The sequence below is a fragment of the Rana temporaria genome, chromosome 3, assembly GCF_905171775.1.
Source record: "Rana temporaria chromosome 3, aRanTem1.1, whole genome shotgun sequence".
Classification (NCBI taxonomy): Eukaryota; Metazoa; Chordata; class Amphibia; order Anura; family Ranidae; genus Rana; species Rana temporaria.
Genome location: NC_053491.1, coordinates 409,216,066 through 409,242,627, shown reverse-complemented (window position 1 = coordinate 409,242,627; position 26,562 = coordinate 409,216,066). Strand labels below are relative to the sequence as shown.

Below are 26,562 nucleotides of genomic sequence, written 5' to 3'. Positions count from 1 at the left end.
TTAACTTAAAATAGCTTTATTGTCCCATTTAAAAATATCAGGTTAGTGGTTTAATATCCTTTTCGGATATGCTCACACATAAAAGTATAAAATTTAAAAATACACAATTCCTCTCTTTTAAAACACTGAAAAGCATCTTCAAAAATACCTCCAGGAAGTTAAAGAATTATTTAAGTGCAAAGTACATAAATAATTATGTTTCTCCAATATCTTGAATAAAAAAAGGTTCCTATGTAGATACAATAAAAAAAAATAAAAAAAAGGGCTTCTACTAAATGGTAAATTAGAGTCTCCCAGAAGGTCTTCTGCCCATTGTTTCTGACCCCTCTGTAAAGTCTACTTGCACAGAGACTTTACAGCAGGGGTGCCAAACCTTTTGAAGAGTGAGGGCCATTTAAGTAACTGGTCGGGGGCCACAATGAGCAGAGCGGGCAGGTGACCGGTCCATGTTCACTCTGCATATGCAGAGTGCCCTCATCTACCCCCGACCTCATTCATTGGCGGGTCGGCAACCCACAATCTGGGCTTGCCACCCTGATCAGGAGGTCGCCGGCCATGTCAGACCACTCCACAGGCCACTGGCTGGGCACCCCTGCTTTACAGGAAAAGGCAAAATGTTAATCTCCCTGTAGTATATGCTTCTTTATGTACGGAATTCAGGCCATTAGTTTGAAAAATGCTTACAGAGAACACGTTTATAATAGTGACCAAGCAATGAAATATAGAACATGCAATGCACACAAAAAGCATCAGATATGTGAAACCCTATACCGATGGAACATGTTTAGACAGAACATACCATTAGATTCCAAAATGAGATTAAGTGTATATAAATATATAGCAATGTCCCTTACTGAAGTAGGCTGTAGCTTCCATGGATGGATAGCATGCTACACAAACCCTACTGGGGAGGCAGACTTCCGATGCAGCATTTCTCCAAGTCCTATGTCTTTGATTTGTCCAGCTTGCAATTCTTTAAACTTTTCAAATTCATATAAAAAATTGGCCTTCTAGGAGGTCAACCCTGACCATGAATATGGTTTATCATCAGACAGTGGGCAGCTCTTTTTATAGCTGTAATACTGTAAACAAGTAAACTAGATTTGCAACAAAGATTTAGGGTCTAGCTATGAACCCTAAAATGCATACAGTATATGAATATATGCACTACTGAAGTGTACAGCTGGCTTGGCTCCATGCACACTTCTACAAGAGATTAATACTGTATGTGGCAACAAAATTGCATGTACCATAGCGGCTCTGCAGTTCAGATGCATCACTAATTTATAGTACAGCGTTGCATTATAATGTAATACACATTATCTGAACAGACAGCATATACCAAATATATGCGGTGTTCATCAGGTGCATAGTGCCTCTATACTTATATTTGAATGAAGTCAGTCTTCTGTCCATATATAATATGGACAGGAAGAGTGTTGTTGGCCAATGCTCTGGCACAGCGCCTGCTGCCTGTGGTTCCGAGATGGTAGTGACTTCCCAGTGCACTACACACAATTGGCTATAAATGATCTCATGCAGTTTAAAGTAACTAGACCTTTCTCCTCACATACATAGTGAAGTTACATAAAGCCACCAGCTTTTAGGACACAAAGGTGAAAAAAAGGTGAAACGTTTACAGCTGACATTTGTCCTATGAAGCATATTTATCATGTAAATATACATGGCATTTCACCTTTTCTTTTCACACAGCCTGCAGTATGGTTACATTACTTGAAGCTGGATCACATTTCAGATTATAGGTGGACATAAAAAATAGGTCTTGTTCAGAGATCGCTGTGCTCCATAAAGCTCATTTGATTACGTTGGGGGTAACCTTGACATTATCACAACTTTTATTTATCTCATGCTGGTTTTTCATTTTGACCCTCTGAATTGTCCTGCTTCACCATACTAAGGATGGTGTGGTCTGCCTCCGTTGGCAGAGCTTCATTCCTCAGATACAGGTAAGCCTCTGTGTCGGCCATGTCCAGGAGCTCATCCAGAGAGGCCACCACAGTGTCATGTTCCTGTACTACTTCTGGATACTGAACTGCCGACTGATGGATTCGCTGCGACCTCCGCACTGGAGTCAGACACTTCCATTCCTGGCTGCCTCCATCCTTTTTCTTCTTGCTGGAAATGCAATTAATGAACATCTTTTAAATGTTGTTTAACCACTTACCCCCCGGAACATATTGCTGCCTAAAGACCAGAGTACTTTTTGCGATTCGGGACTGCGTCGCTTTAACAGACAATTGCGCGGTCGTGCGACGTGGCTCCCAAACAAAATTGGCGTCCTTTTTTTCCCACAAATAGAGCTTTCTTTTGGTGGTATTTGATCACCTCTGCGTTTTTTATTTTTTGCGCTATAAACAAAAATAGAGCGACAATTTTGAAAAAAATGAATATTTTTTACTTTTTGCTGTAATAAATATCCCCCAAAAATATATAAAAAAACATTTTTTTTCCTCAGTTTAGGCCGATACGTATTCTTCTACATATTTTTCGTAAAAAAAATCGCAATAAGCGTTTATTTATTGGTTTGCGCAAAAGTTATAGCGTTTACAAAATAGGGGGTATTTTTATGGCATTTTTATTAATATTTTTTTTACTAGTAATGGCGGCGATCAGCGATTTTTTTTTTCGGTATTGCGACATTATGGCGGACACTTCGGACATGTTTGACACATTTTTGGGACCATTGGCATTTTTATAGCGATCAGTGCTATAAAAATGCATTAGATTACTATAAAAATGCCACTGGCAGTGAAGGGGTTAACACTAGGGGGCGGGGAAGGGGTTAAGTATGCCTGGGTGTGTTCTTACTGTGGGGGGGGGGGGGTGGCCTCACTAGGGGAAACACTGATTTTCTGTTCATACAGTGTATGAACAGAAAATCAGCATTTCCCCTGCTGACAGGAACGAGAGCTGTGTGTTTACACACACAGCTCCCGTTCCCCGCTCTGTACCGAGCGATCGCGTGTGCCCGGCGGCGATCGCGCCCGCCGGGCACACGCACGGGAGTCGGGGGCGAGCGGGGAGCGCGCGCGCGCGCCTCCGGCGGCGCGCGCGCGCGCCCCCTAGTGGCGGCTATACGATAGGACGTATAGCTACGGGCTCTCGCCCAGGAGAGCCGACCTGCCGCCGTATAATGACGGTGGCTGGTCGGCTACTAGTTAAAAGGGTATTCCTCTACACAAACCCATAAAACATTTTTCAGCAGGATTTCACTCATTCTACTGATGTATTAAAAGGCACAATATGAACATTTTACCTGCTGGGCCATCTACAGTATTGAAGTAAAACTGCAGAAAGTCTCCCCCCCCCCCCCCCCCAAGAACTACACCAGGATCCTCAAACTACAGCCCTCCAGCTGTTGCGGAACTACACATCTCATGGAGGTATTGTAAAACTCTGACATTCACAGACATGACTAGGCATGATGGGAATTGTAGTTCCTGAACAACTGGAGGGCCATAGTTTGGAGACCGATGCACTACACTTTCCCTTGGTAAGCCAACAATACCATAATAATGGTATTGAATTTAAAAACTGTACATTGACCAGTGTGACGCCAAGCCACAAAAATATTCACCTACAAGACATCAGGTTGTTTCTTTCAGCCACAACTCACTGCACTGCAATCTTCCCATACTAGCTGTTGAGCCCATTGAAATCTACAGTGTTCCTCCAACCCAATGTTTAGAGGTTGGAGATCAACCGATTTATGACAGGGACAGCATTCTGCAGCTCACTGCCTGGGCAAAACTGATTAGTGTAAATGCTTTAAAGCAACATTGAAGTAATTCTGTTTTGCTAAATGAGCTGCCAATAACAGAAAGTGCATGCTTTTGCTGTTTTTATAATTTTTCTCCTCTGAGTTTTATAATTATAACCCAGCTGTGCTGTGACTCCAGGTATGTGGGTACCCCCTGTGCCTGCCGGGACCTACAGAGTCCCGCTGGAGTCTCCACACTCCTATTTAGAACTTTAATCCTATGCCGCAGTTCCTAGATAGGAAGCCAGAGCCATGCCTCTCCTCTTCCTCCACAATGGTGACCGATGAAGCCAAAGCTTTGCTGACAAAGGAAACAAGGGCAGTGGTCTCTTGGCTGCATTTAAGATTCGAGTTCTAAAATGGGAATGTGCACATAGAAGAGACTTCAGCAGGACCCCATAGGCCCTGGCAGGTACAAGAAGCAGCAATGGAGCAGCACGAGGAGAAAAGAAAAGCAAAAAACAAGAGCATGTAAAGTTTTATTATAAGCAGCTCATTTAGCAAAGAAGAGAACATGTACACTATTGTAAACAGGTCCCAATTTATATTTTATCTCTACTGCTCTATGCAAAGATAGTATTGACTGAATATTTGCAGAACTGGTCCGACACCGGAAATTAAACATTTTTAAAGGCCAGAGGACACTAAATGGGGTGCTGCTACCTAAAACTATTGTTTTTTATTTCCTGAAATGCTAAAAGTTGGAGCCGAGATCTGCATTTTTGCTATAAACAATTAAAGCAGACCATGCACTAAAATGCAGTCTGCTTATTACATAGTGCTGCCTCACCCCCATCTAAAAATTGCATTCTGCCCATCCAGTTAACAGCAATGGACAGGAGCTAAAGATTTTGTGGATGGAAAGATTTAAGCAGGTATTTTTAATGAGAAAAGTGCTTCTACTTAGACATAGGTGTGCACACAGGGTGTGCCAGGTGTGCCCAGGCACACCCTAATCACTCCCTGCAGTGCAGATTCCCCCTGCTGCCCGGTGTCCCCTCCCACAGCATGGCTGGCTTCCCTCCTCTCCCAATGGCTACTGCAGTGGGCACTCATAGATGATATGTCAGGATGAGTGGGGGAAAGGGTAATGTCATTTACTGGCCCCTTTCCTTTCTGAATGAACATAGTGAGAGATCGGTACCGTGTTTTTGAGCTTTCAGGGGCACACCCTAATGCAACAGGCTGCGCACACCTATGTACCTAGAACTGAAAAAAGTTCTTGTCAAACAGCCTACCCGACTCTGCATCTCTAAGTTCAGCACTGGAAGGAATAAATGGCATTTTAAAAAAGTAGGGTTTCTTGTGCTGTAGGTCACAGGACCACTCCCTGTGACCCATATTAAGCCAACCGCAGGCTAAAGTCTGTCAGCCGACGTCACTCAGCCCATCCAGGCTCTGGAGGGATCCCAACTTTAATGTCGGGACTCACCCAGATGCCTAGACCAATAGCTGGCACGGGCTCTCAGCAAGTCGCTGAGAGCCTGAGCCAGCTGCTCCTACCCCCTGCACAGTCATCCGCAATGAGCATGTAGCGGCCTTTGATCACTCGGTTCCCGGTCTTAGAGGCAGCAGGGGACTGATGCTGCATCCACCTAGTGGAGTATAATGTTTATTTTGTTTCCCATAGTTCTCTTTTAAAAGTGGTTGTAAAGGCAGGTGGTTATTTTTCATTTTTTTTATCTTCATGCATTCTATGCATGAAGATAAAAAGCCTTCTGTGTACAGCAGCCCTCTTCATCCCCCCCCCCCCCCCCCCTCTTCATCCCTGGACACACGGAGCTGCGGCTCGGCTCAGGGGCCCCCATAGCAAGTCGTTTGCTCAACAGGAGGGAGGGGCCAGAAACTCTCCAATGTGGCCAAAATAGAATGGAGAATTAACACATATGCCTAAAATGTCTAGGTAAGCCCATCATATACACAGTACAGCCAACCAATTACACACACACACATTATAATTATAATTATATATATATATATATATATATATATATATATATATATATATATATATATATATATATATATATATATATATATATATATATATATATTAGGGTTGTCCAGATACCGATACCAGTATCGGTACCGATACCGAGTATTTGCGCTAGTACTCGTACTCGCGCAAATACTCCCGATACCAAAATAGAATATTTTTTTTTTTTTTGTGACATCGAACACAAATTGGATGGCACCATTGGATGGCACTGATAGGTGGCACTGGCATTGATTGAATGGCACTCATAAATGGATGTCACTGATAGGTGGCACTGGCATTGATTGGGTGGCACTGATGAGATGCACTAATAAGCTGCCTCCCTGCACTGATGCACTAATGGGCACTGAACTGCACTGATAGGTGGCACTGGCTAGCTGCACTTTTGGGCACTGGCACCGATGAGCTGCACTGACAGTGATCACTCCTTCAATGATATGTAGTTTTCCAGTACCGTATGCTAAAAAACAGCCCCACATCATGATGTACCAGTTCTTCATAATTCTAAAGAAAATATCTTTGGTCTGTATTGTGGTTTGAAAACGGTCACATGACATTAAAAAAAGTATCGGTATTGGCGACTACTTGAAAAAAAGTATCGGTACTTGTACTCGGTCCTAAAAAAGTGGTATCGGGACAACCATATATATATATATATATATATATATATATATATATATATATATATATATATATATATATATATATATATAAAAACCAAATGGGTCAACCAGTGTTGCAGAACTATGGCCAATTCTATGAATGATAAATATAAAAAGGAACCCATTACCTGGAGAGACAGGCAACCTGGAATTTGACTGCAGAGCCCTGGTCACACATGCCCATTTCAAAACACGATGTCTCCATGTCATCCACAGACTTTATGACTGGTGTAGCATGACTGCATATATCCTTCTCCTCATACTGCTCACTGTCCACTGCAGTGTCCTCAATAGGCAATGGTCCAAAGGTAACAACTGCAAACACCAAAGGAAACATGAAATGAGGATTACACATAGCACTCATCCTCAGAAAGAAGATTAAGTGGAAGGCAATTACCTTTAGATTTCCTGCCTGTAGTCTTCATAATATCAAAGACAACTTCTCGTAATTCATCAATTGGCTACAAAATGAAATACAATTTTAATAACATTTTAAATCAGTATTTGTGATAAGCTCATAGACCTATGTATAGAGCTGACAGAAAGCATGCCAAGTAACATACACAGTGCTGATCACATAATATGTATTACCTTTTAATAAGTCCTTGAAATGTTACATTATGCAATGGGGGCACAGGTGACTTGAACACCTGTTGGAAAAGCCATAAATATTGTGGCGGATGTAAAGTATGCCCATGTGTCTACATGAAGGTCAGTGGTGAATATGTGGTGGAATCCATGTTTTTTTTTTTTTAAATGGCGTTGCCTTGGAAGGGGGTAGTCTTATACGGTGAGTATAGCCCCAAAGCTATGTTTTCCCTTGAAAAATAGGGGGTAATTTTATACGCCCAGAGACCTTATACGCCGGCAAATATGATAAATGTATTTTATGTGATAGACCAACACAAAGTGCCACATAATTGTGAAGTAGAAGGAAAACGATAAAAGGTTTTCCACATTTTTTCCAAGTACGAAAAAAGTGTGGCGTGCATTTGTATTCAGCCCTGAGTCAATACTTTGTAGAACCATCTCTCTCTGCAATTACAGCTGCAAGTCTTTTTGGGCATGTCTCTACCAGCTTTGCACATCTAGAGAGTCACATTTTTGCCCCTCTTCTTTGCAAAATAGCTCAAGCTCTGTCAGATTGGATGGAGAGCATCTGTGAACAGCAATTTTCAAGTCTTGCCACAGATTCTCAATTGGATTTAAGTCTGCACTTTGACTGGGCCATTCTATTACATGAATATGTTTTGATCTAAACCTTTCCATTGCAGCGCTGGCTGCATGTTTAGGGGCGTTGTCCTGCTGGAAGGTGAACCTCCGCCCCAGTCTCAAGTCTTTTTCAGACTCCAACAGGTTTTCTTTTAAGATTGCCCTGTATTTGTCTACATCCATCTTCCCATCAACTCTGACCAGCTTCCCTGTCCCTGCTGAAGAAAAGCATCCCCACAACATGATGCTGCCACCACCATGTTTCACGTGGGGGATGGTGTGTTCAGGGTGGTGTACATCGTTTGTCACACACACACACACACCGTTTTGCTTTTAGGCCAAACAGTTAAATTTTGGTCTCATCTGACCAGAGCACCTTCTTCCACATGTTTTCTGTGTCACCCATATGGCTTCTCACAAACTGCAAATGGGACTTCCTATGGCTTTCTTCTTATCACTCTTCCATAAAGACCAGATTTGTGGAGTGCATGACAAAGTTGTCCTGTGGACAGATTGTCCCACCTGAGCTGTGGATCTCTGCAGCTCCTCCAGACTTACCATGGGCCTCTTGGCTGCTTCTCCGATTAATGCTCTGCCTGTCAGTTTAGGTGGACAGCCATGTCTTGGTAGGTTTGCAGTTGTGCCATACTGTTTTCTGTTTATGCTCTGTGATCACTGTGTTCTCTAGACACAGCCGATTACAGATCAGTGTATGTGCCACTTTGTGTTGGTCTATCACATAAAATCCCAATAAAATACATTTACTGGTTGAAAGTGACTAAAATTGCAGTGTGGGGCCCAACTGTGGATACTGTACTAAAATGATATACGGGTCATGGACAGTCAAATTAAAAAAGCAAAGCCATAGCAGCATAAAATGCAAAACAAACCTGAGACAAGCAAGTTTACATTTGAGGTAGAATACATGTATTCTCAGAATTCATCAGAACTTACTGTAGCTCCACACTGGACGCCCTGCTTGTACAACTCCACTACATCAGTGATGCCCTCCCTTTCTAGGAGCTTTGCCTTGCACACCCAGTACTTAGCAAACTTTTTCCTTTCAGGAATTTTGTCCAGAACGGCATGGATATCCTCTGATGGAACACCCTTTAGAAACAAAAATAGCAAGTTGTTAACAAACAACTCTATGACTACATTATTCATCAAAGAAATGCTGTTTGCACGCACACTGAAATGCATGGCTAAAAAGAGAACCTGACCAAAGGAGAACAAAGATTTGCAGGCCAAGGACCCCGACTGTGGAATGCATTACCAACCAATATCTGAACGGAAGTGAATCACCAGGCCTTCAGAAAAAAAACTCAAGACCCACCTACTCTGAAGGCCAAATTAGAAGGAAATGGATACCAAGTGCCTTGAGGCCATTCAGTTTTCATTTGTAGCGCTATAAAAGTTTTTCATTCACTCACAATATATACCAGTAGTAAGCCATTCTTCCTGAAACTGCCTTTTATTTCATCAACATAAGCCGAAAGCCCTGCTGACTTCCCAATTTTCTCTTCTACACTTTGACATGAAAAGTAATGCCAAAAGCAGTGTGCCTGGGTGTGGGGGCCGTTTACGGCCCATTCACACCCACACATGTACTTTGTTCATGTAACACCACATGCGGTGGTACAATGTACCGGAACGTGGTCAGACGTGGAGAGGCCATTGCTCTGTCAGAAAGCAAAGACTGGTGAAAATAGCAGTGGGACAGGCAAGCATTAACCTTTTGCAGTTTCCACTTTTTAACATTTAAAATCAGGGACAGAGTAGCTTTGAAGTGGTTCTAAATTTTACTTAATTTTAAAAACCTTCTAGGTGCAACTCCACCCCCTTATGCTTAACTGAGCCCCATCTGGATCCAGCAGGCCTCTCTGCTCATTGGCTCACACATCAGCGGGAGCCAACTGTTAATCACAGCCAGTGAGGAGAGAGCGAGGGGGTCCCAATGCCAATTTACAGGAGTGTAGCTTGAGATTGAGCCTGCTCAAGTGCCCCATAGCAAGAGGCTTGCTATTGAGGGCACTTGGCGGGGGGTTGAGGAGCCAGGACTGTCGGTGGGGGACAAAAAAAAAAAGGAGGATTGGGGCTGCTCTGTGAAAAACCATTGCACAGAGCAAGTATAAAAGGTTTGTTATTTAGTAAAAATAAAATAAAAATAATCTTGCCTGTAGAATTACATCAAAGCGGTTGTATACCCCGCATACTAGTACATTATGCCATTGTCTTGCAGGTTTTTTCCCTCCCTCCAGTCATTTACTGCCACTTTAACGACTTGCTGACTATAGCAAAATGATGGCTACAGCACGGCTGGCCAGTTCTGGGAGGGCATCATTTAATGTCCTCCCATGATCACGTCCATCATCCGCTGTGGTGCGCTCTGTGATCACGGTGTTCTCTGGACACAGCCGATCACAGATCGGTGTAAAGAGCCAATCAGCGGCTCTACCACGTCCAATCACAGCTGATCACCATGTAAACACAAGCTGGTTATCGGCATTCCTTTTTTCAGGCTAATTGCAAGACTATAAATCGGTTTGTGCGAAAGGTACATCTACACTGATAACCAGGGCACCGATGATCAGCATCCTAATTATAAGTACAGTCCCAACAGTGCTGCCAATCCATACAGGCCTATCCCGGAAGGATAGGCCTGTATGGATAACAACCTATGAAAAACATTTTTTTTTTGTTTACTTAGCAAAAAAAAACAAAAAAAAAAAGTGGTGAATAAATACCACCAAAAAGAAGGCTCTATTTGTGCGGAAAAAAAATATTATAAAAATGTCATATGGGTACAGTGTAGCATTAACGAGCATCGTCACTCAAAGTGTGAGACTCAAGGTTTGCATAATGGGGAACTTTTTGAAGTAGTCCACCTCTATTTGCTCACCAGAGATTAATAGCCTGTAAACGCCTTATCACCAAGATTTGTCTGTGGCATTTTCCTTTTTACTAGACTGAAAAAAATATCTGGGTATAACAAAAAAAATCCTTTTAATATGCAAATAGCAGTTTGTTAACTATGGAGTGTACAGAGAAATATATAAATACACACACACACACACACACACACACACACACACACACACACACACACACACACACTCCCCCTTACCTTATCAATGAGTTCCAGGCACTCGCCAAGTGTCTGGCCGATTTTCTTGGACAGTAGCAGTAGCTCCTCCTCCTCTTCTATTCCCTCCCACAATGAAAGGTTGGGGTTCTGTTTTTTCTTTGCAGTAGGGGGCTGTTTAGGTGGCAGTGTCATTGGTGGCCGCTTGTAAGTCTTACCCTTTGACCTAAGCCATTCTTCCAGTTGCCTCCTTCAAAAGTAAAAGAATATTGCTAAATTTCTTCTATTGTGTGGGTTTTACATCCGACGTATCTTCTACACACAATGCAGATTCAACAATTATATGAAAGCAGCCACTAGTGGGCGTTACAATTCTCCCACTAACAATATACTCACTACTTTTAATAAAGTTCAGGTCAACTATTCTCGCTCCACATATCACAATTTATAACCAAACTACTGATCTCAGATCACCTAGTAATATATACCATCTTAAGCTGCTTCAATCCTCTTGAATGAGCAAGGAGACACATCATGCAAAGGACAAGCCAATTTTAGGCACTCAGGGTGGCTGCTGCTTTGTTAAAGTGATACTAAAGGTTATTTTATTTTTTATTTATTTATTTTACCTCCACTGTGCAGTTTGTTTTGCACAGAGTGGCCCCCGATCCACCTGTTCTGGGGTCCCAAAGTGGCTCTCTCGGCTCCTTTCCGCAATAGCCAACTCCCCTCTGGGAAGCCCTCTCCCGAGTCATACACTCGGCATCCATAGACACCAAGTGTGGGACTCTGTCCTGCCCCCCAGCGGCTGCGTCATTGGATTTGATTGGCGGGAGCCAATGGCTGCGCTGCTATCAATTTATCCAATTAATGCTGAGACGATGGGCATGGGCCGAGTAGGTGAACTGGCACAGGCAAGCAAAACGAGGGGTGGGGGGGGCCCGTGATTGCCAGGTGTTTTTTCACCTTAATGCATAGGATGCATCAAAGGTGAAAAAACAAACCTTTACAACCCCTTTAAGGTCCACAAAGAAAAGTCCTGTACAGTACAATGTTGCCCACCAGCTCAGGAAAGAAGACTGACGCTTTCCAAAAAGCTGGTACCGTCCATAGGGGGGTACATGTGACAGGGAAAGGGAGGTAAGGGAAGTTGGGCCAACTTTATTAAAAGTGGAGCTATGCTTTAAGGCATTTTTTTGTCGCGCTTAGGAGCATAGTAAATAAGCGCCGATTCTGGAGTTGACCTACTTACCATACCAGGTGTATAAGCAGGTCCTTCCAAGAGGGTCCTGAATCTAAAGCGTTAAAAGTTTTCTTCTACTGTGTTCATGCTCTAAGGCAGAGGTGTCAAACACAAGGCCCGCGGGCCAAATCCGGCCCTCCAAGCCATTTCATGTGGCCCCAGCACCTCTTCTCCAGACCCTTACTTTCTGCTTTCAAGCAATGCATTCAGCCTTTTCCCAGCAGCTAGCAGCATAAGGTAAGGGGGGTGCACTGTGATGTAAGGGAGAGTGGGGGACTCAACTTCTGTTGACGGGGTGGCTCTTGACATCTAATGTAAGGGGAGGGGGATGCGCTGGACATTTAATCTTACAGATACAACCGGCCCTTTTGAGGGCAATCTTAATGCTTATGCGGCCCACAATGAAATTGAGTGACACCCTTGGGTAATCAGGGCAACTATGTTTATATGTCAAAGCTACTTGTTACAATGTAGAATTGTTCCACTGTGTCCCTAGGTTGATATGCTGTGTTGGTGGTTCCTGAGAAGGAAGAGATACCATTGCCAGGCAGGTTTTCCACTCTTTTCAGGAATGCCTCCCCATACAGGTCATACCTAGGGGCTCATTAGCTCCGGGGGGGGGGGGGGGGGTTAGGGGGAAAGTCTAACAACATGTATCCATTGCGCTGTCCGTCTGGACAACCCTTTGGAGGAGCCCAGTCGGTTTCCTGTTGGGGGCCTGGAACCTACGGACTTGCATGAACTTGCACTACCTTAACTGGAGTCTGTTATAGGTTATTGCCACCCCTTGGGAATTTACTGCCTTCTAAGCACTCTTGCCTTGAGAAGGACTTATGTATCTAGCCATCTGCCTGAGGCAAGACTTCCTCATGGAGGCACTAGTTAGGGGGAACTAGAGAACTTTGCATAGGAAAGTGTGTGGAAAAATTGTCTTTGGGGAACTGTTTGTTACCTGCATCTACATCAGTAAACGATCTTTATTGTTCATCTAAATTGCCTGGTCTGAAGTCCCTGAAGGAATGCATGCATAGAATATCAAAAGAACAGGGCTTACCACATGGGACTAAAGCGGTTAGAGAAGACAGTATAGGGAACTAATGAGGATGATCCTATTGCTAATGACTACCATACTTGCTAAAGCAACCAACCAGCAAACTGGTGATGGCATGGGCGATGGATACCCTGGTAAAGAAGAGGCATTATGCTTGCCACCTTTGATAGCGACTGGTTCCCCACATATTGGCATTACCTAGGGACCTAGCCTGGAGTCGTGGAGCGAGATGAAGAGCAGGGCCCCGGGAGGAGAACAAGCATGGAGCCATCGAGAAGTATTTCCTGTATATGTTAGCAACATACAAAACATCGTCCCTGGGAGCGAGGTGAATGGGATTTCTGAGTCGATTGAACCAGTCCTGCAGAGCTTGTACTGGTCTCTGAAAACGCACATCTGGAGAGAGAGGTGTTCTCTAACAGAAGTTGTGTCTGAAGTGCTTTAGTGTCAAGCTCAACAGTAAGAAGTGTGGCCACGATTACAAAGTGTTAACTGTGCATGTGCTTTGCCTGCTTCTAAGTCTGGAGTATCACCTTAATTTGAATTTTACATGACCGCAGCTCCTGCCTATGGTTAATGCATTAGCGAGCGCAGTTGCAGTGTCCCCGCTAAGGCGCCTTAAGCCCCGCCCACAGGTGGATTTTTTTTACATAAAGTACAGATACTACCCCAGGTATCTCTATATTTCCCATTCTGCAAAGGAACATCCAGGGCAGTGTACACTTGCTGTTAATTCTCAGTGTGCCGATAGCAAACCACAAAAAAAAAAAAAAAAAAAAAAAAAAAAAACACACACAGAAGCCCTTCCTCCTTTTCTGGGGTCCCTCAGCAGCGCTCCTGGCTCCTCTTCTTGAATGCCCCCTCGGAGAGCCAATGGCTCCTACTGCTATCAATCTATCCAATAAGGACCCAAGACAGCGGCAGTCGCTGGAACGATCGGATTCAGGCAAGTAAAAGAGGGACTCTGGCTGCTGCACTACAGAAGTTTTAATGCATAGAATGCATTAAAGTGAAAAACCTAGAGGGTTTACAACCCCTTTTTTAAACGGTTTTCCATCGTTTATAGAACAAAACCCTTCAGTTTGCTCATCTTTGAACATATTTTCTGCCATACAAAAATGCCATTAAATCCAACCCTGCCTGGTTTTAGTAATGCTCAATATAGACAAGCATGCAAACGAAAAGGCCAGAGAAAAAAATAATAATCAATCTGTATACTTGTTCTGGTCGGTGACTTAGTGTGACGTACCATTAGTGGACCAGTGGAATAATCCCACCAATGAAGTCTCCCGATAGTTATTGTGCAATTAACCCATTTAATATCCATTTTAAAGTACTAAAGACTTTGTGATTTAAAAAAAAAATAAAAACCTGTGCAGTGGTTTTGCACAGAGTAGCCCCGGATCCCTAGCCTGCTTTCCTAGCCCCTCCCTCCTGCCCCCAGAGCAAGCAGCTTGCTATGAGGGCACCCAAGCCGCTGCTCTGGGTGTCCATTCTGACACGGAGCTGCGGTTCGGCCCTTTCCCCCTCCCTCTCTCCTCATTTGCTCACTGACTGACAGGCAGGAGCCAATGGCACCACGCTGTTGTCTTAGCCAATGGAGGAGGGCAGCTGAGACTCTCTTGCAATATCGCTGGATTGAGATGGGCTCAGGTAAGTATTAGGGGGAACTGCTGCACACTGAAGGTTTATCTTATGGCATCAAGATAAAAAAAAAAAACTTCTGCCTTTACGACCACTTTAAGGGAGCAGTGTTATGTAGCTGCCTCATATAGCAAGATATTCTGAATGAACAGGGGGATAAGGAGGGCAGATGAATAACTGGCTTTTCCCATGTTTATTCATAGCCTGGAATACCATGAACAGAATACAAGTGCTTTTTGTAGAAGAACGGAGCAGAGGGGGCAACTACACAATGCAATCCCAGCATTCTGAGCATCGTAGTTCTCAGGCACAGCACTGGGAGAAGGGTATCAACACCAACGTATGGCATTAATGAATTATTTTTATACTACAAAAGCAGCAAGCTGAACCAATGATTATTACCAGATGCAACTCATTTGTACAATGCACAATTAAAAAATAAAATCTAAGGTTCAGTTTTGCACGATGGCCTATTTTAAAGACAAATTCTATGCAGATCTAATGAGCAACAAGAAGATTTACGCGATTCTGCAATCATTGGCATGCACACGAAAGGAACTCTTCTGCACGACTGTACTTTTACAATATAACATTTTCCACTTACCTACGATCTTCTACAGTCATTTTGGGAGTCTGTGGTTTGCTGGGGGTGTCACTGGCCATCACACAGGGTAGGTTGGAAGAAGTGGCGCTCTGGTTAGTGCGGTTGGTCACTACTGAATTGCTGCCTGTGCCTTTTGTCCTGTTAGTGCCACCAGTCTGTGGTCTGGGAGCTGGTCTATTGGAGCCAGGCATTCTTGTGTTTTTTTGACAAACTGCTGGTTTATTGAGAGTGTGACGGTTCTGAGCAGGAAGCACTTTATTAGAGGTGCATGCTGAACTACTATGCTTAGTTTTGTTAGTAGAAACTGGATGAGGGCAGAATTTTTGTGCTGTGGCTAATGAAGTAGTAGTAGTCTTTACAGCTGTATTTGGTTTAGCGGCACAGCTTGGCTTAAGAGCTGCAGATTTTGCCTGCTCCATACGTGCAGCCACTGGCCCCAAGTTATTTGTTCTGGAGGATTTAATAACAAAACTCCTTTCATTGGGAGTCCCAATGTTAGACACATGCTGGCTTACTCTAGAGATAATACGGATATGTCTAGGAATTGTTTTACCCGTTGGCTTATGGGCATTTGTCTCCAGACACGCAGATTTTGGTTTGGAAGGCAGTGCTTGGCTTTTCTTTGCAGAAATCCCTACAGAGGGCTTATGTAAGGTTCGTAGTTCTGAATCCTTTGTCTGTGTGCTTTTGATGTCACCTTTTTCAGAAGCAGAAGCTTTGTCCACCAAACACACATCAGAAACTCTGGTTTTATCTCCATCTTGGTTTTTGATCAAGACAACAGTTAACCCAATCTCAGCCTTTTGGTGAGCTGTAAGAGAGGACTCCTTTCCAAGTGATCTGTCCTTGACAGTTCCATTTTTGCGCTGTATTGCCTGCCCAGAAAGGACAGGTCCCCCTCTCTGTACATTGTCTTTAGGTAATGCAGGCTTTCTGGATAAGATTTGTGGCTGGGTAGTTATTTTTCCTGCAGTTGGTCTGCTTTGAAGAAGTCCAGAATTTAAAGTCCTGTTCTTGTTTGCTTCAGAATTAAATCTGGTGTTTTTAGGGGGGGCATCTTTTTTCTCTCTGACCTAATATAAAAAAAATAAAAATAATTGCATATGTGAAATAGCCAACAAAACATGCAATTAAGAAAGGATTTTCTGTTTTAAGAAATTCTATTAGTGATGTAAGATTTAAACAGAAAGTCATTAAAAACAGCTTATGAAAATAACATCAAGCTTAAATAGTTGCCATTACCACAGGTTTCTTGGATGGCAAACCAAGTACAGGAGAATAACCAAAGCCTTCAATTTGTCAGTTCAGTGCTTTTCAGGAAACATTTAAAATGTAACAAAATATCCCACAGCTCAATCCATTTTGTTATTAAATTTTATGTAGATCTGACACATCAAGCCAATGCTTTATGAGCATCAAATTGCCCTTCAGTTGCTTCTTGAGCTGCCCTGTCCAAGCACCATCATCTTGATACTCTTGGTTGAGGAGACTGCTTTTCTCCCCATCTTTCCTGTGCATACACACCATGAGACCCCATGTATGTGTAAACACACTACAGGGCTCTGCTGGGTTTCAAATACCTGCAACTTGCGCATACCGTAAGGAACAAAGTACTTCATCCCTCATTAAATTCATTGAAGTATTTGCAGAATACTTCATCCCTCATTAAAACACTGCCTTCTGGGATGTGTGGCGTGGATATCCACGGAGGCAACGGTCGAAAGAAGGTTGAGCGGGATCATACATCTCTCGCCTAAAAATCAGAAAGTGGTGGATCACACCCCTACAAAAATGTAAAAAGGCATTTGTGAAGGATATGTCAGTGTAATTCTCCCTGCTTGGTTAAATTGTGGGTTAGAGGTGAAATGGATTCATGTGTTACAAGCTATTGACATGTTAATGACCCGTCTGCAGCTAGCTCCTTATTTCAAAAGGGATGTTAATCCTGTTTTACTGTGATTAGAGGTGACTCATGTTATGTATTCTGATTGCTTCATTATGCGGTGCCAGGCTGCCCAGCTAATGTGTTCTGTACACCTTGTAATTAACTTCCCTGATGTCATTATTTAAAGAAAATGTGTCTTAGGTCGGCTTCGAATTGTCTGGCTATATTCTGTATGAGAAACTCCAGAGTGTGTGAAAAGGGGGTGGAGCTCCCATTGTTCCTTGATTAAGGATTTAGCTTGTAAAACTGTATTTATAACCAGCAGCAAGCTGCCAATAAATCAGTCTTGACTCATGTGTGGATGATCCTGTGATGTTCTTGTATGGAGAGGAGGGAATGCTTGACGGGGATATCGTACCAATACCGTCACAGCATTTACTTTTCCTGAGCATTAAAGCGGAGCTCCACCCAAAAGGGGAAGCGCCACTTATTTCCCCCCTTCCCCAGTTGGCACTTTGGGGGGGGGGGGTTCAGATCCAGGTACCCACTCCTGGTTTAGAATGCTGCGGTGATCTACGAGCATGTTCAGCCCCTCCTCCTTCCCCGCTGCAGCCTTCTGGGACACACATGGGTCCCAGAAGACCATTCACAAAGCACAGCGTGACTCGCGTATGTGCAGTAGGAAACCAGCTGTAAAGGCGGTTTTCCTTACTTAAAATGCTGGCGCCTGCACCCAAAGTGGATTGAAGAATCAGCTTGGGTGTCGACATAGCTGGATCTCTCGACAGGTAAGTGTCCCTATATTAAAAGTCAGCAGCTACAGTATTTGTGTTTTAAGTATTTAAAAAAAAATGGGGGGGCATACTGTAGCACCTCTTTAATAACCCATCTACAGTTGGGTCAGGCCTCATTCAGAGATGCAGTAAAAGCAGGCAGTAGAGCCATGATTTTACTGCCTCCCAACTACCCACCTAAACAAGAGCATGCAGTCGCTCAAAAGTTGAACACATGCCACAGCTGTGATGCTTTGTGGATATGGCAAAAATTAATTGGCATGTCACATTTGGCAGGCAGAAAAAGAAAGTAAGTACATTTTATGGCCAAAAATTCTACTTGAAAGGATAAAAAAAACAAAAAACACACACACGTCAATTTTACAGCCTAAATTCATTAAAATGTTCCATTGTCTCTTTCTCTTGGTTTAATTATAAGCTGCAATTTTTAATTACCGTATTTATCAGCGTATAACGCGCACTTTTTTTCCCTTAAAAACAGGGGGAAATCGTAGGTGCACATTATACGCCGAGCGCTGCCGCCGACATATACCGAGCGCAGTACACCCGGGTACACTCGGCCATGCTCGGCTCCGCTCGCAGTCACGACCTGCAAGAGGGGCCGAGCGTGGCCGAGTGTACTGCGCTCGGTATATGTCGGCGGCAGTGCTCGGAGACAGCGTGGGAGAAGCGGGGAGGACACTAGAACTGGGTGCGCGCTATACCCAGATAAATACGCTACCAGTTTCTAAGTGCCATAATGCGACACCTCAAAATATTTAGTGCTTTCAAGTAGGCCAATAGTTTCATCCGAGATTGACATATGAAAATATGGAATAGACTCCCTCCAGAGGTGGTTTGGGCAACCTCAGTAGATTGCTTTTAAAAAGGGCTGGATTATTTCCTAAATGTACAGAATATAACTGGGTACTGACATTTATAGGTAAAGTTGATCCGGGGGAAAATCTGATTGCCTCTCGGGGATCAGGTGTCGGCAACCCGTGGCTCCGGAACCGCATGCGGCTCTTTTGAACCTTTGCCGCGGCACCTTTTGAGGGTAACGAGTAATCTACCCGATTACTCTTACCCTCACGGTAACGCCGTTTCCATTACTTGGGCGGCGTTACCGCAATTACATCTACCGCGCGGCGTGCGGGGGCATCATGTGGCCACAGGCCTGAGATTCGGTCACGGCCGGTCATGTGGCCACAGAGATGGCATGTCTGTGATGATCGCGGGTGGCGCTGGCGCATGCACGTGCCTGGAGTCTCCCGCCAGCCTGTCACGAGAGCTCTCAGCTCAGCCACCGACATCTCCCCCGAGGAGGCTCAAAGAGACTCAGCTCAGCACCGACCGTGGCCCTGCGACGTGGTTGAGAGAGACACAGACTGCAGCACAGGTGAGGACCAGCATGTGTGGACTTGATTGGAAGTGTCTGGGACTGGGGGGGTTTGAGCGGCCTAGTCTAGGGCTGGGGCTGGGCATGTGGAGGTGGAATATGATATTGTACAGTATAGCATTTGCTGGGGATGTGGAGGTGATATTGTACAGTATTGCTGGCCATGTGGAGGTGGAATCTTATATTGTACAGTATTGCATTTGCTGGGCATGTGGAGGCGATATTGTACAGTATTGCTGGGCATATGGAATATGATATTGTACAGTATTGCATTTGCTGGGCATGTGGATGTGGAATCTTATCTGATATTCACAATATCAGATAAGATTCCACATGCCCAGCAAATGCAATACTGTACAATATCATTAAGGTAAGAAACAATATATGCAGTGTTATATTTGTTTTAAATGTTGCAATGGTTTTGCGGCTCCCAGTTTTTTTTTTCCCTTCGGAAACGGGTCCAAGTGGCTCTTTATGTCTTAAAGGTTGCAGACCCCTGCTCTGTGGTGGTGAAGGATTATGTATATGGGATTGTACGATTTCTTTTTTTTTCCCCTTTTTTGGTTGAATTTGATGACATGTTTTTTTTTTTTCAACCTAGCTATGACATACCCAAAGTAGGCTATTCATTTTTTTATTGGCCTCATTCTAAGCGGAGAGCAAAGAAACATTACATATACATTTTAGTACAACCCCAAAATAAAAAAAGTTAGGACACTGAGTAAAAGTGTACAGTCTACATAAAACAGAATGCAATGATTTGTTAATCTCATAAACCCTCTTATTCACAGTAGAAAACATATCAAATGTTTAAACTGAGAAATTGTACCATTTAAAAATAAAAGGTCATTTTGAAATTGATGGCAGCAACATGTCTCAAAACAGTTGGGACATGGCAACAAAACAGCATCTTAGAGAGTCAGGGTGTCTCAGAAGTAAAAAAAGGACAGAGGTTCACTAATCTGCAAAAAGCCGAGTCTAAAAATTGGCTTACAGTTTTAGAATAATGTTCCTCAACGTAAAATTGCAAAGACTTTAAACATATCTACAGCAGGGCTACAAATTTCAAGTCCTGAGCTACTAGCCAGGCTTCAAGGGTTACTCGCCACCAGTTGCCCCACCCAGCCCGCCCCTAATTTTGCCCCTAAACACGCCCTCATAAATTATCTCATGAAATGACACAAATGTTTTATGCAGAAGTTCTAAAAATAAATATTAACAACTGTATCCGTGCCCACCAATGCAGACTGACTATGCCCACCACATGCAGCCCGTGCCCACCACATGCAGCCTACCTGGGCAAGGGAGGAGAGGAACAGGAGAGCCGCCCAGGTGATCAGAGCGGGGAACACAGGATAACAGGTTTTCATTTTAATTGCTGTGTTCCCGCCACTCAATGTCATATTCAGCCCCGCCCCCTGGCCGGGAAACTGATTGACAGATCACCCGTCACCAGGATTGGACGGTGATCTGTCTATCAAAGTCCCGGGACCAGGGGGCGGGGCTGAATCTGAGAGCGAGTGGTGGGGAACACGGAAATTAAAATAAAAACGGTTATCCTGTGTTCCCCACGCTGCGCTCTAAACACCTAGGCGGCTCTCTCTTTCTTCCCCCTCCGTGGTCACTGGGAGGACGACTCCCATTACACACAGGCTCATTGCGGTGCTCGCCCCCCGCCCCGGCTCCCAGGCAGCCCTTCCTCGTCAGCCCTCAAAATCCACTCGCAAAATGGCGAGTGGATTTTTTGAGCGCTGATCTACAGTACATAGCATCAAAAGATTCAGAGAATCTGGAGAAATCTGTGTGCAAGGGACCAAGCGGAAATGCAATATTGGATGCCTGTCGATTCTCTGGGCCCTCAGACAGCAATGTAAAAAAACAGGCATCATTCTGTAGGTGCAGGGGTTTAGAAATATTTCAGAAAATCACTGTCTGTGAACACACAGTTTGCCATGCCATCCAAAAATGCAAGTTAAAGCATTGCCACCGCAAATGCAAGTTAAACATGATCCAGAGATGTTGTCTTCTCTGGGCCGAAAGGCACCATCAGTGCTGAAAGATATATCCAGGTTTTAGAGCAGCATATGGTCTTATCTAGACAACGTCTTTTTCAGGGAAGGCCTTGCATATTTCAGTAGGACAATTCTAAACCACATACTGCATCCATGACAACAGCATGATTTTGTAGTTGAAGAGTACAGGTGCACAATTGGCCTGCCTGCAGCCCAGACCTTTCCCCATTTAAAAATATTTGGCACATCTTAAAACCAAAAAAATACAACATAGATGACCCAGGACTGTTGAGCAGTTAGAATCCTATATCAGCAAGGATGGGACAGCATTCCTCTCTCAAAACTCCTGCAACTGGTCTCCTCAGTTCCCAGACATTTACAGAGTGTTGCTAAAAAAGAGGGGGTTCTACACTGTGCTTAACATGGCCCTTTCCCAACTTTTTTGAGATGTGTTACTGCCATGAATTACCTTGTTTTCTTAAAATGTTACATTTTCTCAGATTAAACTTTTGATATGTTTTCTACTCTGAATATCAGTTTTCTGAAATTTGCAAATCCTTACATTCTTGTTGTATGTAGATTTTTCACAGCGTTCCAACCTGTTTGAGAATATTGGGTTGTATGAAAAATAGTTTTGTTTGCTTACCTGTTTAGAAGGCTGCTGCCACCTTGCGGGTTGTAAGTTGGTGCTGTCCTTTAGGTAGGGTCTGCATAATTAAAAAACAAACATATAAGATCTCAACTTACGACAGATGCAAACCTTTTCACAAATGTATCTTCCTGCTTTGTCTTCAATTCCTCTATGACAAGTTAAACCTAGTCTTTTCTTGTATAAAAAAATTGTATGAAAAAAAAAAAAAAAAAAATAATTGTATAAATGTATGGCCAGCCAAGACTGACCATTTGCTTCGGATAATTTGACTTTTCTACTTTGTGATTTTGTGAAAGTGGGTTAACAAACACTTTATCTATTCTGTATCTTAATGCAGTACCCCACTGTCTTTTTTTTTTTTTAAAAGACCTCCTTACCGTATTTCACGGTGGCTCCCGGGGCTCATGTGACTGGCCATGTCTCCTCTCTGCCCATCTGACAGAAGTAGCGGGAGGGGCTGAGATTCTCCCGCTGACGTCAGCAGGACGCGAGGAGGGGAGGGGGAGACATGGCCAGTCACGTGATCGCCGGGAGCTGCCCTGAGATACGGTAAAGGAGTTATTTTTTAAATAAAACAACACAGAGAGGCACTGCATTAAGATACAGAACGGACAGTATACACAAATATTTGTTATTCCTGCAGGAGGGAGATGGGGCGGCACCGTTTACAGAGGGGAGGGGAGAAACTGGCAGGATCAGCCAGATTTTAATTAATTTTTTTAACCATTACAGGGGTCCAAATTACACAGCACAAGCACTTTGTTGTATAAAATGCTTTAAAAGGAGCAGGATCCATTTATTTTTTTGTGTTAACAAATGCTTTAAAGCGGATGTGCCACTAAAACAATATATTAAAAGCTAGCAGCTACAAATACTGCAGCTGCTGACTTTTAATATAAGGACACTTACCTGTCCTGGAGTCCAGCGGTGATCGCAGCAGAGGATGAGCCGATCGCTCGTCACCCTGCTGCTCCCCCCTCCATCCACGGTGAGGGAACCAGGAAGTGAAGCGCTGCGGCTTCACTGCCCGGTTCCCTACGGCGCATGCGCGAGTCGCGCTGCGCCCGCCGATTGGCTCACACGCTGTGTGCTGGGAGCCGAGTGTTCCCAGCACACAACGGGCGACAGACGGGATGTGACGGAATGCCCGTCTTTCGCCCGTAGCGTGTGGCCGGAAGTGGGTGCAAATACCTGTCTTTAGACAGGTGTCTGCACCCCCCTCCCCCCTGAAAGGTGTCAAATGTGACACCGGAGGGGGGGAGGGTTCCGATCAGCGGGACTCCACTTTAGGGTGGAGGACCGCTTTAACCACTTCAATACAGGGCACTTTGACCCCCTTCCTGCCCAGGCCGATTCTCAGCGCTGTCGTACCTTGAATGACAATTGCGCTCTCATGCAAGGTTGTACCCAAACTACATTTTTACAATTTTTTTGAGACAAAGCTTTCTTTTGGTGGTATTTAATCGCCACTATTTATTTTTTGGTAAATAAGTACGTTTTCTCCTTTGCTGAGGGGCACTAATAGGCAGCACTGATCGGCACTAGTGGGTATCGCTGATGACACTGTACTGATACTCACTGCACTGATTATCAGTGGAGACCCCTCCTTCAGGAGAGACGCTTATCGTCTCTCCTCTACTCACGCCCTGTCAGCAGTGAATAGAGGAATGCCGATAATCAGCAACCTCCTAGTTACGCTGTGATTAAAACACAGCTGATCACATTGTTAAGAGCCTATGTCATAGGCTCTTTACCGTGATCAGCTCTGACACACCGCACTACCGATCCCTGAGCGCCTCGTTCTGAAGGATATGCTGTCCAGTCAGAATGGGAGAGCCACCGGCCATCATTTTGCTATAGGTTAACTAGTCCATGTTTCCTGGTCAAAGGATGACCCAGAACCACCACAGCAAATCTCCCCCTTTCCCACATCATCATCTCTCTTTCTCTTATTCTTCTGAACATGTTACTTCCTAAAATGATTGTTATAGCACAATAAGAAGGGCGCAACACAAGCCATTGATATGGTGCTGCTGTCTCTAGATTGTAATCACACTAGAACCTGATTGTATGTACTTCCTTTCCTTGATGAAAATTATGACAATTGCAATTATTTTTATAAAACCATGAAAAAAAAAAAAAAATTGTATTGAAAGAGAAAAAAAAAAAAATTAAACTCACTTGTTATTTTCAAGTTTCAGTTTCCCCTTTCCTGTCAGGTATTCCTGCAGCTTCCTTCGACGTTCCTCTGTTAATATAATCAGAATAAATACAAGCAGATGTTAAAAGGGAACATACAGTCTTTTATACATTAAAGTATAGCCAACATGTCATGCTTCAAAATTGCGCCTGCTCGTGGAACGGCGACAAACTTTGAGCCTTAAAAATCCCCATAGGCGACGTTTAAAAATGTCTACAGGTTACCAGTTTTGAGTTACAGAAGAGATCTAGTGCTAAAAGTATTGCTCTAACGAGCGCAGCGATACCTCACATGTGTGGTTTAAACACAGTTTTCATATGTGGGAGCGACTTACGTATGCGTTCGCTTCTGTGCGTGAGCTCAGCGGGATGGGGCGCTTTAAACTCCAATTTTTTTACACTGTCCTAGAGCTGCACGATTCTAGCTAAAATGAGAATCACGATTTTTTTGCTTAGAAGATAGATCACGATTCTCGCGGCGTAACATCTTTCACATTAAAACAAAAAAAATGTGTCTAACTTTACTGTTTATTTTTTTTTTTTATTAATTGAAGTGTATTCTTTCCCAAAAAATTGCATTTGAAAGACCGCTGGGCAAATACAGTGTGATGTAAAATATTGTAGGAATTGACATTTTATTCCCTAGGGTCTCTGCTAATATATGTTTGGGGGGTTCCATGTAAATTTCTAGCAAAAAAATATTGATTTTAACTTGAGAAACAAGTGTCAGAAAAAGGTTTAGACTTTAAGTGGTTTAACTTTCTGCATTTACACACAGAAGTTTGACCTAAGAAGGAAGTTGGTTACAATGTTCAGGGGGAGGGGGAAGCAGATATCTGTCTAACCCAGGAATTTTCTCCCACCGCAGATTGCGTGGTGAACTACACCATGTCTGCCCCCCCCTGCCCTCTGGGAGACACACAGGTCCCAGAAGACAGTAGGGACCAATCAGAAGATGCAGCGCAACTCACGCATGCGCAGTAGGGAATCAGGCTGTGAGGCCGCAAAGCTCCACTTCCTGAAGATGCCGACGCCTCTACCCGGGAGCCAAGGGACAGGTCAGCTCCGGGTGAGGAAATCGCGGGCACCCAGGACAGGTAAGTAAGTGTCCTTATATTAAGTCAGCAGCTGCAGTATTTGTAGCTGCTGCAGAACTGCATGACCCCTAACAACATATTTTTTTAATATACACACACACAAACATATGTATATATTGCACCACACTAAAATACATAGTACTATATCACCATGTGTATTGGTGGGCATCTTAGAGGGGTGTGTGTGTGCGCGTGTAATTCACCTCTTGTGTATACACACAGATCGCCAATGTACACACACCAGAGATAGATATATAGGAGGGCTGTGCTGTGTTTATAGGAGAGGTAGCTGGGGGGTGTGTGTGTATAGGAGGGGTAGGTGGGTGAGTGTATAGGAGGGGTAGGTGGGTGTGTGTATAGGAGGGCTGTGCTGTGTGTATAGGTAGGTGGGTGTGTGTATAGTAGAGCTGTGCTGTGTGTATAGGAGAGGTAGGTGGGTGTGTGTATAGTAGATGTAGGTGTATAGGAGGGCTGTGCTGTGTGTATAGGAGAGGTAGGTGGGTGTATATAGGAGGGCTGTGCGTGTAGTAGCGGTAGGTAGGTGGGTGTGTATAGGAGAGGTAGGTGGGTGTGTGTATAGGAGGGCTGTGCTGTGTGTATAGTGGATGTGTGCTGTGTGTATAGTAGAGGTAGGTGGTTGGGTGAGGTGTGTGTATAGTAGAGGTAGGTAGGTGTGTGTATAAGAGGGCAGTGCTGTGTGTATAGTCAAGGTAGGTGGGTGTGTGTGTAGTAGAGGTAGGTGGGTGTGTAGTAGAGGTAGGTGTGTGTGTGTGTGTAGTAGAGGTAGGTGGGTGTGTAGGAGGGCTGTGTGTGTATAGGAGAGGTAGGTGGGTGGGTGAGGTGTGTGTATAGTAGAAGTAGGTGTGTGTATAAGAGGGCAGTGCTGTGTGTATAGTTGAGTGTGTGTATAGTCGAGGTAGGTGGGTGTGTAGGAGGGCCGTATGTGTATAGGGGGTAGGTGGGTGTGTATAGGAGAGGTAGGTGGGTGTGTATATAGGAGGGTTGTGCTGTGTGTATAGGAGAGAGAGGTGTGTGTGTGTGTATATAGGAGGGCTGTGTGTAGTAGAGGTACGTGGTTGTACATAGAGGTGTGTACCCGAGGCTAGCACTCGGTATATAAGCATATCTCCCTCCCCCTCCGGTATATCTCACCCTGGGCACTCAGTGTCTTTGCCGCTTCCATGTTCTCTCACTCCGCAGATCGCTGCACTTCTCACGCCAACCGCCCTGCATTCAAACCCAACAACCAATCAGGTTAAAGCATCAA

The 26,562-nt window shown here is 44.0% G+C and overlaps 1 protein-coding gene across 1 annotated transcript; it reads right to left on the bottom strand.

The window, feature by feature from the left end:
- On the bottom strand, nt 1-26,562 carry CKAP2L (cytoskeleton associated protein 2 like). Its single transcript, XM_040345990.1, has 9 exons — nt 26,448-26,562; nt 24,181-24,247; nt 21,994-22,054; nt 15,279-16,351; nt 10,779-10,986; nt 8,606-8,761; nt 6,837-6,900; nt 6,568-6,754; nt 1-2,136 (listed from the first exon to the last, which is right to left on the bottom strand). The coding sequence occupies exons 1-9, from the start codon at nt 26,476-26,478 to the stop codon at nt 1,866-1,868; spliced, it is 2,118 nt and encodes a 705-aa protein (XP_040201924.1). The 5' UTR covers nt 26,479-26,562; the 3' UTR covers nt 1-1,865.